This window comes from Gymnoscopelus microlampas (assembly GCF_963454915.1).
Source record: "Gymnoscopelus microlampas genome assembly, chromosome: 17".
NCBI lineage: Eukaryota > Metazoa > Chordata > Actinopteri > Myctophiformes > Myctophidae > Gymnoscopelus > Gymnoscopelus microlampas.
This window is the reverse complement of record NC_139954.1, coordinates 8,104,160-8,121,804: the sequence shown is the minus strand read 5'-3', so window position 1 is coordinate 8,121,804 and position 17,645 is coordinate 8,104,160. Positions and strand designations below refer to the sequence as shown.

The following is a 17,645-nucleotide window of genomic DNA, read 5'->3' as shown; positions in this document are numbered from 1 at the left end:
GGTAGGAGACTTGCAGAGTCTCCATTGAGTCTCCTACCGGAGTTTCCACCGGTCATCAAATTATTGGCTCGGGAACGCGACAAAAACAAAAAAATCATGGGGTGTGTAATTGATAGAAAATACGTAATTTTTGTTGGGTGAACTACTCCTTTAAAGTATACTACGTTACACAATCCATTGATTGATCATTAAAATAAATGGAAATGGCTCTGGAAATGCACGCGACCCACCCATCTGACCGCTTAGCACGGCAGCAGATGGGTGGGCCTCGAATGCTTTTTGAGATTTCCGTGTGTGGGCGCTGATCCAGAAAATGTTTTGGGGGACCATCCGCTTTATTCTTTACGACTCGTACTGTAGTTTGTCCTACAGTAGTAAAACACAAACAATGGACCCGTTTTTTTCCCCCCAGTGTCACGGTGGCAGCAGCCCACTTATGTGAAGCACACAATGAGAACCCTGAATGAAAACACACATTCAGGGCCGTTCAGAGTCTGTGAATGACTTGACTTAACCCTTTAAGACCGGGAACGCATCTTGTGTCATTTTTTGATTTCTTTGTCTATTCAAAAAATAGCAGATATACAAGCTCATAGAATGCTCATAACATATATAATATATGAGCTTGTAGATCTGCTATTTTTGAATAGCCCAAAGAAATCAAAAAATGACACAGATGCGTTACTGGTCTCAATGGGTTAAGCGAGGCATCAGGGCTGTTGTTGTGACAGTGTATTATTCACTGGGTGCTCTGAAACGCCTTTTCCTTTCTCTCTCTCGGTGCACTTTACTATGAATGAATGCACGGCCCTGGCTGCCTGTACTGTCGCACTGTCTCGCCCAGAACAGGCTATATAGCAAAGCGTGGCGTTTGGGCTGAGGGCTCTTTTGTCTCAGCCGACACTTTGAATCATGAAAGCCCCTGTGAGAGGGATGCAGTGTTATTTGCAGCGTTCAACGAGCGAGACTTCTGTTTACAAATGCTGTCATTTTTTGCAACACCCACGGCTTTATGGGTGAGGGGGAAAAAAGCCTGGCGTCGGAGATTTTTCACATATAACCTTCCAGGACTATACAGTCGAATTGCACGAGAACACACACAGACAGACACATGCCTTGGGAAAAGATAAATGCATAATAATAAGCTTGTCAGATGGTAGATATATAGCTTACAGTAATAATAATAACTAGAAAAAGTGATCCTCGGTTGTGTTGGGAATGTTGGGAATGTTCTAATTCTTATGTTCTAATTCTTACAAAAAATAGAACATGTTACTGTGTCATAGTAACATGACACAAGTGTCCTATCCGTCTGTATAACTGTCCTATCCATCCTGTCTGTATAAGTGTCCTATCCGTGTCCTATCCGTCCTGTCTGTATAAGTGTCCTATCCGTCCTGTCTGTATAAGTGTCCTATCCGTCCTGTCTATTTAAGTGTCCTATCCGTCCTGTCTGTGTAAGTGTCCTATCTGTCCTGTCTGTGTAAGTGTCCTATCCAATTGTTACAGTATCCGCCATTTCTCAGCCATTTAGTGATTATTCCTGTCTTACCTCACTTTGAAAGAGGCAAAGACTCTTTCAAAGTGACACATGTTTTTATAGCCCGTTATATGTCACTAGCCAATCAGATCACACTATTTCACCGTATTGTCAAGTGTCACGTGAGGCTCGACCAATGTTTGTTTGGCTGACGGAAAGTGAAAACAAACTCTCCTGGCGGAGACAATAATATAATAATAATGTTAGTACAATATAACTATCACAACGGCTCCCTACACTTCCATTGACCCTGGTGTCAGGTATTACAACTAATAGTTAACAGTAGTAGTACTGCCCTAAGCTCATAAGCACAATATCTCCCAAGCTGGAATTCCGTCTCAGCCGGGTTCGATTGAAATAATTAACAATAATTAAATAAGCCATTTTCCCACAGGAAATAAAGGAGAGGTTTTTAAAAAAAAAAATACATCAGATCCGGGTCTGTCGTCATCTGGAAGTGAAAGCATCGTTCATAGGTTAGCAAACATCTGGTGGAAAACCACTGAAAACACAAATCTCGTCATTCTCGTCAGTGGCAGAATCCAACGAGAAATCTCATCGGTAGCAAAGAGTTAAGAAGTAGTGAAAATTGCAGATTCAAAAGCTTGCAACGTGGCGCACTTGGGAGTGTTCAGGGAGTATTCTGATTCCGTTGGTAGTCATGGCTCTCAGTTCCCACCTGATGTCATGTGGGAGCTCAGACTGCTCCAAACCGTACTCAATAACTGCTAGCATACATAACGTCTTCAGACTAGGACTCAAGTCTAGGATTCGCAGGTCATTGGGTTGGCGCTGTCCCCCAAAGAGGATGACGCGATCTCCCACCACGCAACAGCACTTCCAATAGACTGGATCCGGTCCTATCCCCTTGGGCTCAACATTCGTCCAGGAAAAGGTCACTGGATTGAATTTCCACATCCTCAGGCGACTTAAGGACTGAAGGCGACCGAAGGACTGAAGGCGACCTAAGGACAGAAGGCGACTTATGGTAGATTCCCCGTTTCCACCACCAATTATGTACAGCTCTCCATTGTAGGTAAAGACTGAATGCAACTCGCGTCCTCCTGGACAAAGCTGTTCAGAAGGTGTGTTCAGCCAGCTGTCGGTCTCTGTGTCAAACACTCTGATGGTGTTGTAGTCCCTCTGGTCCCCACAGCCCCCAAATACAAACATATCTGTCCCGATGATGGTGGCATAGTGATGTTCTGAAGCAGGTGGTGTAGGTCCTCTGGTGTTAATGAAAGACCAGACCATCGTGGCGGTGTCCAACCTGTAGGTGTCATTAGTAAATCCAGTCCCCCAGTGGTTTCCTCCATGGATAAACATGACCTTCCCCAAGACACAGGCGGAGTGGTTCCCCCTCTCCCCTGGAACAGTCCCTGACACCCTGGGTTTGAACCATCTGTGGGTGTCGACATCAAATGCATAAAGCACGTTGCAGTAAGGAGGACACCAGATGTAGACGATATATTCAATCAGCACAACTGTGTGGCCCGTATATCTATTAACCTTGCCACAATCTATCAGGCCCGTCATTTCTTGGGAACGCCCAGTTTCCATCGGGGTCAACGTCCTCCAGCGTAAAGATACTGTGTTGAAAACGTGGGTATTAATCCCAGTACTGTTGCCGGGGCTATACTGCTCCATTTCAAAGGCGTACACCTCGTGCTTCACTGCAGTAGCAGCACTGCCATCTAGTGCACAATAGGATACTTCTGGTCGTCCGTTCACGTGTACCGTCCAGCGGAACATTTCTCACACTGTAAATATGGAAATCTGTAAAGACTCGCTCCTGAACAACACACTGGAGTCCTAATGGGCGCGTTTAACACTTATATTACTTCAGTGGCACAAATGTCAAGCAATTCTTGGCCAATCCACAAAGCATGATATCCTCAGCCTCTTCGACCCTGATAGCAGATCCACGAGTTTCGAGCTTGTGGATCTGCTACTTTCGGGAGTTAATTTACGAATATGCCAGAGTAAATGAATAAATAAATCAGCCACTGCCAGCGATTCTTCGTTTTCCTTACCTTTTCAACTAGTCACAGAATATTTATCTCCTATGATCGATCCCCCGATCGTTGCTAATAATATCTACTCATAATATATCTATATCTATGCTAATAATATCTACTAAATAAAATCTACTCACTATCTTTGTCCTCTCCTCTCCTCTCCTCTCCTCTCCTCTCCTCTCCTCTCCTCTCCTCTCCTCTCCAGGTGTTCAGAGCCAGGCGTGTCTCAGAGAGGAGAACGACTCCTTGCGTTGGCAGTTGGACGCCTATAGGAACGAGGTGGAGCTGCTGAGGAAGGAGCAGGGCAAGGCCAGCCGTCCAGAGGAGCAGCACACTAACGGACAGACGCCTGTGCCCCTCCCCCCCGACGGACAGATCCAGCTGCTGCAGCAGAACATGCACAACATGCAGCAGGTAATAAGCCTCACATATGCTTAGTTGTGCATTTTATAATCCTTGTCAAGGACTCCCAAAATGATATGAGAGAAATGATATATTGAGTTTTTACAGAAGGGTACCCCTGGAGGAAAATAGGGGAGGGTCATGCCCTTCGTACCCCATTCAGTACGGTCCAGCCTCTGGAACAGTTTGCAAGTCCTTGACCATATCAAGTCCTCTCGCTCCTTAGCGTACTTCAAATCCTCACAAAAAACAAATTTCTTCTCCTTGGCTTTTAACTCTGTCTGATTGTATAAAACTGGCCCTTAAGTTTGGCTCATGTCTTGGCCTAATTGTGAAATGCTGTTTTTATTCTTTTGTTATTATTTTCTTTTGTTGTTGAATTGTGTTATTTGTTTTCTGTTTTTCTTGTTTTTAATCTGACTTGTACAGCACTTTGGTTGACCACTGGTTATTGCAAATGCGCTTTATAAATAAAGTTTGAGTTAAGTTGAGAGTTATGGGGCGCCCGTGGCCTAATGCACACAAAACTGGGGGTCCTTGAAATTAAAAAGTGTGAGAACCACTGCTGGAGTCGACGTGCCGTGGCAATCTGTAATACCAAGGTCAGAAAGGGTGTCCAGGAGAAGTTTGACTTATTAGTGAAATACATCACGAACGTGCTTTGTTCCCCTGCACTGCAAAATCCTGAGTTTAATGAACGCTTCACAACGGGAGTCTACGGTGTGATTTCCAGAGCAGTGCATGGAGTTCATTGTTGTACAGGAAACACAGAGCAGCTACGAGTCAGTCTGATCTGCCCTGACGCCCTGTCTGCGTTCATCAAGTCAACACATACTCGCACACACACACGCACGCACGCACACACGCACACACACACACACACACACACACACACACACACACACACACACACACACACACACACACACACACACACACACACACACACACACACACACACACACACACACACACACACACACACACAGGGCAGGGTTTGTGTTGTTTACCGAGCTTCTAAAGTGTGAGTGAATGTCATGCAGGTGTCACTTTCCATTTGTCAACCATCAATGCTCTTCATTGCTCTCTCGTACAGAATGTGTGTGCGTGCGCGTTAATGTGTGCATGCATACGTGTGTGCAAGTGTGTGTGTGTGTGCACTTGTATCACTACACATGTGAGTGCCAAATATCCCCACAAGTATAGTAGAATTAGAAAAATAGACATTGCGAGGAACATTTTCCTGGTCCTCACAAGAGAAATGGTTGTTTTATGGTTAAACAGATTTGGGGAGTTAGGTTTGCAATCAGTTAAAGATTCAGCTGTGGTTATGATTCAGCATGTAGATGATAGGTTTAGTTTTTTTTTTGGGGGGGGGGGGGGGTTATGCCTGATTTATACTTAGTTGTGTGCTGGTGTCATGCGCTGAAAATAGCCGATTTCGTACAGAAAGTAGATCGGCTATCTTCGGCTTTACGGTTTGGGTGAAAAAAAGGCAACAAATGTTAAAAATGGCTTGCATAAAATTGCCATTCTCAAGTGTTGATAGTAATACAAACGTGTGTGTGTGTGTGTGTGTGTGTGTGTGTGTGTGTGTGTGTGTGTGTGTTGCAGCAACTCCTCAGCCTTCAGGAGCAGTTGAGGAGTAAGGAGCAGGAGTTGGAGCAGGCCAGAGAGGAGCAGAGGTATCTGGAAGGGGAGGTGCTGGCTCTGAGAGACAAGGTCAGTATACGCATCCGTCTGTCCGTCCATTCATTAATAAATACATTCATTCATTCATTAAAGAATTCATTCATTTACAGTAGTACTCACAGCGACCTCCACTACCCCAACCCAGTCGTGGAAAGTACATTTCCTCAAGCAGTGGTGTAAAAAGTACTCAAATGTTTTACTAAAATAAAAGTATGGTCTGGCGTTTAAAATGTACTTGAGTAAAAGTACAAAAGTATTGGTATCAAAATGATGCGACGTGTTGTGAGCTTGTAGATCGGCTATTTTCAATTAGCCTAGGTAGAAAATACGACTTAAGTGGTTAATGTATCTATCTATATATACATTTCTAAACCCAAAACCCCCCAAAAAAACCTGCCACTGTGTGGGACTAAACACAAAAACAACATATCAATGTCACTAACAAGACACGCCACAACGTGCAGAATTACTACGCGCAGTCTGTAGGCCACTTCATACTGCTCAGCACACATCTGCCCCCTCGCAGCATAATTAATTGCGGCAAACACAAACTCACAACATTACAGTCGGCCATGTTGTTCCTTAGCGTCATCGCCGACCACCGCCCAACGAGACCCAAGTGAGGTCAGACAACACACTCCATATTTGGGCATAGCTCCATTGGGAACATCTCCTATTATGGCTTTATATATTATAGAGACCAACAAACACAAAGCACCGCGCAGCGGCTAGGGGGGAGGGGCGCGCAGCGCCCCGACCCTCTAGTATATATATACATTTCTAAACCCAAAACCCCCAAAAAAACCCTGCCACTGTGTGGGACTAAACACAAAAACAACATATCAATGTCACTAACAAGACACGCCACAACGTGCAGAATTACTACGCGCAGTCTGTAGGCCACTTCATACTGCTCAGCACACATCTGCCCCCTCGCAGCATAATTAATTGCGGCCAACACAAACTCACAACATTACAGTCGGCCATGTTGTTCCTTAGCGTCATCGCCGACCACCGCCCAACGAGACCCAAGTGAGGTCAGACAACACACTCCATATTTGGGCATAGCTCCATTGGGAACATCTCCTATTATGGCTTTATATAACCGCCCAACGAGACCCAAGTGAGGTCAGACAACACACTCCATATTTGGGCATAGCTCCATTGGGAACATCTCCTATTATGGCTTTATATATTATAAAGACCAACAAACACAAAGCACCGCGCAGCGGCTAGGGGGGAGGGGCGCGCAGCGCCCCGACCCTCTAGTGTTTTATAATGTAATAATTTATATCTGCAAAGTAACTAGAGTTTTCAAATATTTTTTGTGGAGTAAAGGTACAATATTTGCCTCTGAGATGTAGTGGAGTAGAAGTAAAAGTATTGGAAATCGGAAATACTCAAGTAAAGTACAAATACCTCCAAATTGTACTTAAGTACAGTACTTGAGCACATGTACTTCGTTACTTTCCACCACTGTCCTCAAGTAAAGTCTCCAAATAAAGTCCACGATTTTGCCATAGTCCATAAATCAGTCAGGGTAACTGTGGGCAGCCAAAGCTCCAAATCGTTACGATGGCACATCACTGCACGCAGCGGTGTGCACGGCTCAGTAATAAGCTGGGTGCTCAGGTGGGCAAAACACCACAGAAGTGGCACTGCACCGCAGAGTACTGACCCACTTCAAGCGTGTCTGGAACTTAATGTTGCTCATGAATAGTATTTCCAGAGAGAAACGTTTCACACCCGACTTCAGTGTGCAGCACAGTTGGCAACCAAGAAGTTCCTGTGAAATATTATTTTCAGACAAAAGAGCATCAAATAATAATTAATGACTTATAATATGTGTCTGCACCTGGCTGGCAAAATAGTGCCACCTACTGCTTATCTCATGAGTCATGAGCCATCGCCTAGTAATCGCTTAATATCAGTCGATGGAAACCTGCATACAATCTCATTTTCTCTCTGAAAATGTGATTGATATTTGCCTATCTATATATATACAATTTGAATGTCGGTTGTCAGTATGTATGTAGCCAGTGTGACGTCATATGACATCACGGTCGTGACATCACGATGAGACACGCCAGTGTGACGTAATCTCACGACAGCATGACATCACATCCTACCTATAAATAGGTAGGATGCACCAGTTCGACGGCTTCCATCCTCAACACAACCCACGCCGACGACCCTTTACACAAATAAACTGCTAACTTCATCTCCTGCGATTTCAACTATCTTTTCACATTGTACACCACTGCACACTCCCCACAGGTCTGCCATACCAGGTCTGAGTAATCACAAAGTGGGTTTTGGTCATTGGAGAGGTGATGCACGTCACCTCTTTCTGAAGTGGGTACTTTCAAAGCCTGCCGTGGATTTAGGAGAGCACAAAACTCTCTCTCACACTGTGAGGTGCCTGTAAGGTGGCACTGCAAAGTGAACGACGCGTCACGCTAGGCCCGAACTTCTAGTACTGTACATTTGAATGGAAACCAAGTGACTGCTATTCTCTGCTATTTTGCGCATTTTGCCCTAATGTCAAAATGCTGACAGCGTGTCACGTGTAGGTCTCTCTCTCTCTCTCTCTCTCTCTCTCTTTTTCTCTCTCTTTTTCTCTCTCTTTCTCTCTTTCTCTCTCTAAGTGCATCTACCAATCTTTGATCTAGAGAGAGAGAGAGAGAGAGAGAGAGAGAGAGAGAGCTTTAGCTGAGTTCTCTCTTTGAAGCACAATCACAGCACGCGCGCGCACGCATGCACACACGCACACAGTGCCTCGGGTCACAGCACTGGGCTCTCTGTGGGAGAAAAAGCATCCTAACAGGGCGGTTGCCGTGGCAGCCCTTTCATCCCTTCACAACCTCTTCTCTCCCTTCCTTCACCCCCCCACCCCACCTCCACCCCCACCTCCATCTCTCCTTCATCTCTCCTTCATCTTTTATTCATCTCTTCTCCCCGTGAAGAAGGCATCTTGCAGGTTCTCACTTTTGAAGGGAGTTTATTTTTTTGTAGGATTAGAGCAGTGTTTCTGAATCTTTTGACAATAGTTTTACTTAAAGTACCAAAAGTAAATGTACTGAAATGTTTGAAAATAGCCGATCTACAAGCCCAACGCGTCGCATCGCGACGCGTTGTAGGCTTGTAGATCGGCTATTTTCAAACAGGAGGATTAGAGCAGTGTTTCTGAATCTTTTGACAATAGTTTTTTCCTCTCCAATGTCAAGGACCCCTAGTTTGATATGCATTAGGCCACGGACCCCCCATTTGATACAAATTGTTTATCTCTGGGACCCCAATCTACACTGTAAAAACCCTTAGTGTTTATTTAGCTCGGGTTCAGATATCTCAGTTAGAGTTATGTTTAGTACTACCGAATGCAAGTTAGATTTAGGTTGGGTTAGGTTAGGGGTTAGTTGAAAAGGAAGCCAAAAAAAGGAAATAATAGCTTTAAACAGCAATATGTCTGTATCTATCTATCTATCTATCTATCTATCTATCTATCTATCTATCTATCTATCTATCTATCTATCTATCTATCTAGGTAGGTAGGTAGGTAGGTATGCATACATACATGCATGCATGCATGTACAGTATGTATGTATGTATGTATGTATGTATGTATGTATGTATGTATGTATGTATGTATGTATGTATGTATGTATGTATGTATGTATGTATGTATGTATGTATGTATGTATGTATGTATGTATGTACTGTCAGTGCACCACACAGTGAGATGGAGCTTTGTTCTTCTCATCTCTCACTAAATGCACTGATAGTGTTTGTCTTTTGCAGTAGTACTTTCTTCATGGATGTTTGCATATATAGTGTTCTCACCATCTCTATTGATTCTTTTGTACAAAAATCTTTGAGTGCTAACATTAAGCTGCATCACTCAACTGGGCTTCTCCGTACATAGAAGAACACATGCGGCGGGCGGATCTAATTTGCTGCATGATTGTTATTTTAGCCCGAGGTAATGCAGCCATCAATAAAGACTCACGTTCCTGTGGAGAGGAGAGGGGAGGAGAAGAGAGGGGAAGGGGGGGGGGGGGGGGGGTGAGAGGAAATAGAGGTAAGGGGAGAGGAGAGGAGAGGAGAGGACAGCCCTTTAATTTAATTTTGTCATAGTCTTTTGAATAAAATTCCATTTAGTTTTAGTCATATTTTAGTCATCTGAATTTTTTTACTTTTTGTCTAGTTTTAGGCGACGAAATATCATAAGATTTTAGTCGACTAAATCTACAGTTGATTTAGTCGACTAAAATATATTTTGGCGGTGCCTTGATGGCGTCTTAATGGCTGATTTTACACTTGGATTCATGCTGAAAATAGCCGATCTACAAGCTCACAACGCGTGAGCTTGTAGATCTGCTATTTTCAGAGCGCAACACCCAAGTGTCTTTTAGTTCTACTGGATCTCTTCTCCACTAGTCCCTCACTAACATTTTAGTCTAGTTTTTATTTGTTGACGAAATTGTCAACATATTTAGTCTTAGTTTTAGTCATCATGGCTTATTTTATTTTATTTTTTTATTACGTTTTTGTCAGTGAAAAAGGGTAGTCGACTAACATTTTTCGTCATAGTTTTAGTCGACGAAATCAACACTGGAGAGGAGAGGAGAGGGAAAGCAGAAGAGAAGACAGGACCGGACAGGCGGGGAGTAAGCGATCACAGGAGTGGACAGGAGACGATAAAAACGCGAGGAGAGGAGAGGATATGGAAACGTCAGGGAAAGACGTGAGAGAGAGGAGGGACGAGGGGACGTCACTTAATGTCTTCTTCTCTCTCACATGAGGATATAAGGAGTGTGGAGGAGGAGGAGGACAGGAGGAGGCCCGTGGGCGCTGGTGGATGGATAGCTAGATGTAACTAATGGAGGGAACAGATGGACGCACGTGGAGGCCTGCATTACTGACACGTCCCTCTAGGGGTTTTTCATCCACTCTGCTGAGTCCTGCATAAAACAAGAGAGAGAGCAGAGGAGCATCATATGGTTGTATTGTGTTTGAACCAACCATTCAATCAATGCTTTCATTCTCTGTGTCTCCTCAAGCTGCTCAGCAACAACCTGGAGCCGGTGGACATCACCAATGGAGAGCTGACTAAGAAGGTGAGGTGCTGCTACACACACGCGCGCAGTGGTGGAAATTCTACTATACTTGTAGGGACATTTGGGGGTCAAAAGTATATTAACATACACACACACACACACACACACTCACGCGCACGAGCGTCCCCTTCCCTCCATTCCCATCACACATGATAGACAGCGACTCACTGACACAAACCCCCCCCCCCCCCCCCCAAACACACACACACACACACACACACACACACACACACACAGTAGTTGGTGTGTTTTTGTGTGTGTGTGTCTCCACTGGCATGTTAGAGTGTTGTTACGCTCCAAAGGGCATCTCTCCTGTCTAACCGCGGTATAGCACTGATGCATGACACACACACACACACACACACACACACACACACACACACACACACACACACACACACACACACACACACACACACACACACACACACACACACACACACACACACACACACACACACACACACATAATGGGAATTGAACTCCTAGCCTCACACCTAGTGAGCTGGAAGGTGATTCTAATGTACTGTAAAAGACGTGGTCGGTTTTAAAACGCTTTAAGCACTTGAGGCCCAGCATCCATATTCACTGGGGAACGCCAAAATAGCTCGTAGATCTTGTAGATTGGCTATTTTTGGCGAAGAGATTTGGTGTAGCGTGGAAAAGCATTCCAAGTACAGTTGCGACTCGGGTCCATTCTTTACTCAGAATAGAAGGAGGGTTTAAGTGGTTAAGATCCTTGCATGGTTCATCACATGACCTTTGTCTTTAACCCTCGCAATGTACACAGATACTGTATCTAGTTATTTATTCATGACTGTGTGTGTCAGTGGTGTAAAGAAACTAAGCACATTTACTCAAGTACTGTACTTAAGTACAATTTTGAGGTATTTTTACTTTACTGGAGAATTTCCAATTTTCAGTACTTTTACCTCTACTCCACTACATCTCAGAGGCAAATATTGTACTTTTACTCCACTACAATTATTTGAAAACTTTAGTTACTAGTTACTTTGTAGATTTTGATTATTATTATTATTGTTACTTTGTAGATTTTGATTATTATTACAATACATACATACATTACCCACTTCAGCCCTACAGTATATACATTTCGGCTATTTTCAAAGATTTTGTATACATCCTAACCTAATATACAATAGAGAGCCGCGTGCATGCGTGGTTGTCTGTCTGCCTTGCCAGCCTGTTTGTGTGTCTGCCTCTCCAAGCTGTTGGTGTCTGGGTCTCACCAAGTTAGGTTTCGCGGGGTGGAGCTACAGGGTTTCCAGGGGGAGCATGACCTCATCACATGACCTTGTCTTTAACCCTAGCAATGTACACAGATACTGTACCTAGTTATTTATTCATGACTGTGTGTGTGTACGCTTTGTGTGCGTGTGTGTGTGTGTGTGTGTGTGTGTGTGTGTGTGTGTGTGTGTGTGTGTGTGTGTGTGTGTGTGTGTGTGTGTGTGTGTGTGTGTGTGTGTGTGTGTGTGTGTGTGTGTGTGTGTGTGTGTGTGTGTGTGTGTGTGTGTGCGCGTGTGTGTGTGTGGACAGGGTCTGAACGGCTGTGTGCCCGCTGTGTTCCACGCCAGAGAGAGGAGGAGTGACTCAGCGCTGCGAGGACCAGTGACCTCAGAGAAAGAAGCCCTGCTATTGGGTAAACCAACATGACCATAACCTCCTCCTAATCCAGACCAGCGCTTGTTGTGTGTGACCTTCTCACGTGAACATTTCCCTATGGAGCACCGAAGTCTGACGTAATTTACGCGTCCTGCCTGGGTCAGGTTTTTTTCCCCCCATTCTGAATTCCCATAGACGTGTTTAATATCGCGTCAAATAAGAACTGTGTTCCAAAAATAAACAAATGATCCCGGCAGATTGACTCTTATGGATATGAAGCACCAACTGACGGTGACAAAACGCTAACGTTACTTCCACCGAATGACTGACTATCATAAACGATACAGAACCTCCTCCCTGACAATATCGCAGAGACAGTTTGTTTATTTTTGGACCACAATTCTTATATGAGACGATTCTAAGATGACCCAATGTTATTCTCCATAGAGAAATTACTTCTACGACCCAGGGGACGTTCCAGTTTTTGGTTTCTTTATTTCGGTTTTAGGGTTAAGATTAGGGTTAGGTTAGGGTTATGTTATTTAATTCTTATTTTTGCCTGATTTTACCGATTTATTATCAAAAAAATATATATATATATATTTTTTCATATCTTTGATTTTCGGGACATTGCTCTGCTTGTGCGGGACGCGGGACAGAGGGTCCAATTTCGGGACTGTCCCACGAATTTCGGGACGGGTGGTCACCCTAGTGACGTCAGGACTTCTGTACTTTATTTGGCCGTTATGCCAATTAACCCCCACACACACACATTGCTGTGTTGTCACTGCTGTTGTATCCTACTGGCTAACCTGCCAGTGAGGAGCCCCCACCAGGAGGACGTAGTCGTAGCGCCTCTGTCCCGCTCCTCCTGTTAAACACCTCCCCGCTGACAAGCTCCGCCCGCCAGCTCATAGAGTCACTAGTTCAGTGACAAATATCACCCTCTCTGCACGGTTTCAATGTTTTGAAGAAAGAATACCATTTGATACTTTTTTAAATGTTATTTATTGACTCATTGACTGTGTTTCGACGTGTACTGATGTTTTCAGTGTTTACGCTAAATTCCGCTCTTCGCTAACCTATGAGTCACCATTTCACACCCAGTGAAGCAGTGAAAAACAGCGACGTTCACTACCATTCTAATGGATTTGGAGACGTGCCCTTTTCTCTGCTTTCTGTTGCTTTTTGGCGAAAACAATTTAAACAACCTACATTCAACTGCCAATAACTATGGAACGGATTATCTCGACGGCACGCTTCTTTTCCCCCCTGATTCTACGATTATACGTCTTTTAAAGCGATGGTTGGATGGATTGTTGTGAAGAATGATATTATATGATTCTTCTACGTTTTCTTTTTTTACTGAAAACGCTCAGAATCGCTGGCGAGGTCTGCCATAGAGGATGTTTTACTCTGGCGGTTAATGAGTTAATGTTATATTATTAGATTCTTAGTGTTTTGCCAATTATTTGGGGGGCTGCAGGTTGGGAACCACAGCAGTTAGAGCATTTTATGTTTTTTTAACTAACTCCATATGAATATGGTAGTTTTGTAGGAAATCCAAGCTTAAAACTATTATGTATGTGGTTTATACTGTACTGTAGCCATTCATTAGTCATGCTAGGTTCCTATAATTAGTTTTGGAACTATTGGATACAAATTACACCGGTAACATATTACTTTTTAGTCAGCTTACTGTATACGGATGAGAGCCAGGAAAATATCTCTCTCTCTCTCTCGCACTCTCGCACGCGCGCACGCACACACACCAGTGTTGCCAGATTCTGTGAGAGAAACAAGCAACCAGGTCTAGGAAAACCAGCCCAAAAGAAGCGACTATAGGCCAGATGAGCACTTTAACATATACATCAGCGCGCGTTTTGAGCTTGTTGATCGGCTATTTTCAAATAAAATATTTCATACACACACACACACACACACACACACACACACACACACACACACACACACACACACACACACACACACACACACACACACACACACACACACACAGGGAGAGAGCGAGAGAGAGAGAGAGATAGAGAGACATTTACATTCACATGGGCCTACACACATGCACACATTGAGACTCATACTCCATTCCAGTCACGTTGCTATACCATGGGTTTTTACCCAGAATCCCTCTGTGGGCGTCAGGGGGGCATGAAGGGCTGTCAGCCAGAACCCACACGGACCTAGTGTACCATGGAGCACACTATAAAACGTACATACATGGGCTATTTGAAAATAGACGACCTACAAGCTCACAACGCGTAGCACTGCAATGTGCTGTGAGCTTGTAGATCTTCTATTTTCAAAAGCAATCTTGAGAAAAAGTGAAAAATGTGGAATATTGTCCCTGGCACAACATCTTTTGATGAGGGTCTGCGGGCCAAATACATAATCAATTTGGGGGTTTCCTTGACCGCAAATGACCGCAAATACATACACTGATCTCCCTCTACTCCTCTCTGTCTCTCCTCTGTCTGTCTGTCTGTCTGTCTCTCTCCCTCTCTCTCTCTATCTCTCAGTCTCTCTCTCTCTCTCTCTCTCTCTCCCTTTCTCTCTGTGTCTCTCTGTGTGTGTCTCTCTCTCTCTCTCTCTCTCTCTCTCTCTCTCTCTCTCTCTCTCTCTCTCTCTCTCTCTCTCTCTCTCTCTCTCTCCATCCATTCCTCTTCTGAGCTCAGAGCCTGGTCTTTCCTCTCCAGAGGGGGTCCGTCGTGAATCAAGTGGAGGGGGCTTCCTATTTTAGCTGCTTTTGTTTCTTTTCTATAAATCTTCATAATTTGTGAGCGTGTGCGGGGGCCCGCCCCTCTCCCCTCCGGCACTGCATCCGCACTCAGAAGAATAATGGCTGACAAAAATAGCACATCTAAAAACCACACAGCGCGACACGTTTTGTGGCGACTACCTTTTTCACTGACGAAAATGAAATAAAACCTTTTTTTTTAACAATGATGACTAAAGCTATGACTAAATATATTGACAATTTTGGCAACAAATAATAAATAGATGCAAATGTTAGGGATGGATTAGTGGAGAAGAGATCCAGTAGAACTATGACAAGTCATTTTATCATTGGTTGCGCACGGGTGTCGCGCTCTGAAAATAGCCAATCTACAAGCTCAAAAACGAGTCGCGCTGCAACGCGTTGTGAGATTGTAGATCTGCTATTGTCGGCATGCAGCTAAGTATAAATCAGCCATCATGGCTTGCCGAAATACATTTTAGTCGACTAAATCAACTGTAGATTTAGACAACTGAAATCTGATATTTAGTCAACTAAAACTAGACTAACACTAAAACATTTAGGATGACTAAAATATGACAAACTAAACTTTACAAAAAAAAAAACATCCCAAGGACTTGGTAACACTGGCTGCTACCCACAATAACAGCTCCTCAATGATCAAACACTTCCCATTAGCAGCGTTTTTGTTTCACTGTGTCAGCTGTGTCATTCAATTAGGATTCATAAGTAATGTATGGTGTTTAAGGTTCTTTCTGTCAGCTCGCTCAATTTTCTAAATGCCTCCGCCATGCAGTACAACGTCTTTGTGGTCATGTAAAAAAACCTGAACATGACGAACAGCCGACGGCTTCCGTTTCGCAGCGTTTTCAGGAGGCATATGTAGCATATTGCGAATATTGTGGAAGATTTGTCTGGCTTGGAACAGACTAGGTTCTGGCGCTACGAGAGGTTTTTTATGTCTATACTCTCATGTCATTGTAATAACTGTGTGTATCTTTTAGGCTCTGCTTCAGGGGGGTGTTTATTGTGATCTCAGAGTGTGTGTAGATTATTGTGTAGTACCACCGGAGCAGAGTCACACCGACAAACACAATGCAATCTCATCGCAACGAATGGTTTTCATCTTGACGAGAGTGTCTGACTGAACTAAGAATAAATCACCCTTTAAGAGAAAGAACTGAATCCTATTTTGTAGCACATAGTTTTTTTTTTTGGCTATACAGGCACACAGGCGGGCGGAATGGAGAAACAAGGAACCAGGGAGAGGAGAGGAGAGCAGGAGAGGCAACCGCACATTTATCTCTCTTAGTGGAACTCGCAGGAACCAAATATGAAGGAGAGAGGAGCCCAGAGCTCTCTATCTCTGTGCCTGCCAGCCTGCTGGCTGCCTGCCTGCACCACTGCCCCCTCCTCCCCCTCCTGCAGTCACTTCATTTCAGAGAAAACACTAAAAAACACTAAAAAACAAAACACCTTTACATCAGCGGCTCCAAAGCTTTTCCGAATCTGAGCCCAATGTCATTTAGATAGCATGTTATTTATACAGATGCTAGGTTCATTTATTGACCTATAGCTTCTATAGTTTCAATGTACATTATTGAAACTATAGATTATTTGTTTTTTGATATTATACTGTTTAGACTGATGCTAGGTTTCTTGGTTTACCTATATATGCTCCTAGATTATTGAGGCATTTGATCAACTGTATGCGTTTACCTTGCTTACTGTAAGTCTCCCTGGATAAAGAGCGTCTGCTAAATGCCTAAATTGTTTTTTTTTTTTTACTTTTTTCTTTTTATATTAATGTTATATTAGCATTACAATCTTAGTGTTTTGCCAATTATTTGGGGGCCCTCTTGCAATATCCTCACAGCCCACCAGTAGGCCTCGACCCACAGGTTGAGAATCACTGGACTAGAGCTCTCTATCTGTCTGCCTGCCTGCCTGTCTGTCTGGCTGTCTGTCTGTCTGCCTGCCAGCCCGTCTGCCTGCGTCACTGCCCCTCCTGCAGACATTTCATTAAAAAAGGAAACAATCAGGCCGCCGTCGGTATGAGCACGTAGCCTCACATGGTACACACACACACACACACACACACACACACATACGCACATGCACACACACCAAGTCACTGATTACGTGCGTCGTGCGCACATTCACGCACACACACAAACGTACATAAAATGTAGCCCTGTCTCGGCCCCTCCCAGTTCTCATCTGGTGGCTGTGTTCCATGTGAGCAGACCCGAGGAAGGGAATTGAATTAGGTCTCGTGTGTAATTGCCAGCCCGTTCCGCCATATAAATCAAGGAAATAAATATTGGCTGTGTGGGGTCCTGCTGGGGGGGACAGCACTATATATGCTCTCTCTCTCTCTCTCCCTCTCTCCCTCTCTCTCTCTCTCTCTCTCTCTCTCTCTCTCTCTCTCTCTCTCTCAGAGTAACAGCAGCAGCGTTGCCAGGTCCTCTCAGCTGTAATCAGCTCCAGAGTGGTTC

At 44.1% G+C, this 17,645-nt stretch overlaps 1 protein-coding gene across 1 annotated transcript in view; it reads left to right on the top strand.

Moving 5' to 3' along the window:
* Positions 1–17,645, top strand: part of enox1 (ecto-NOX disulfide-thiol exchanger 1) — a 168,160-nt gene that overhangs the window by 148,081 nt on the left and 2,434 nt on the right. Inside the window, exons 11-14 of the mRNA XM_084085197.1 lie at positions 3,764–3,972; positions 5,575–5,682; positions 10,713–10,769; positions 12,327–12,429. Coding sequence (XP_083941323.1) covers positions 3,764–3,972; positions 5,575–5,682; positions 10,713–10,769; positions 12,327–12,429 — 477 coding nt within the window. The remainder of the gene's footprint in view (positions 1–3,763; positions 3,973–5,574; positions 5,683–10,712; positions 10,770–12,326; positions 12,430–17,645) is intronic.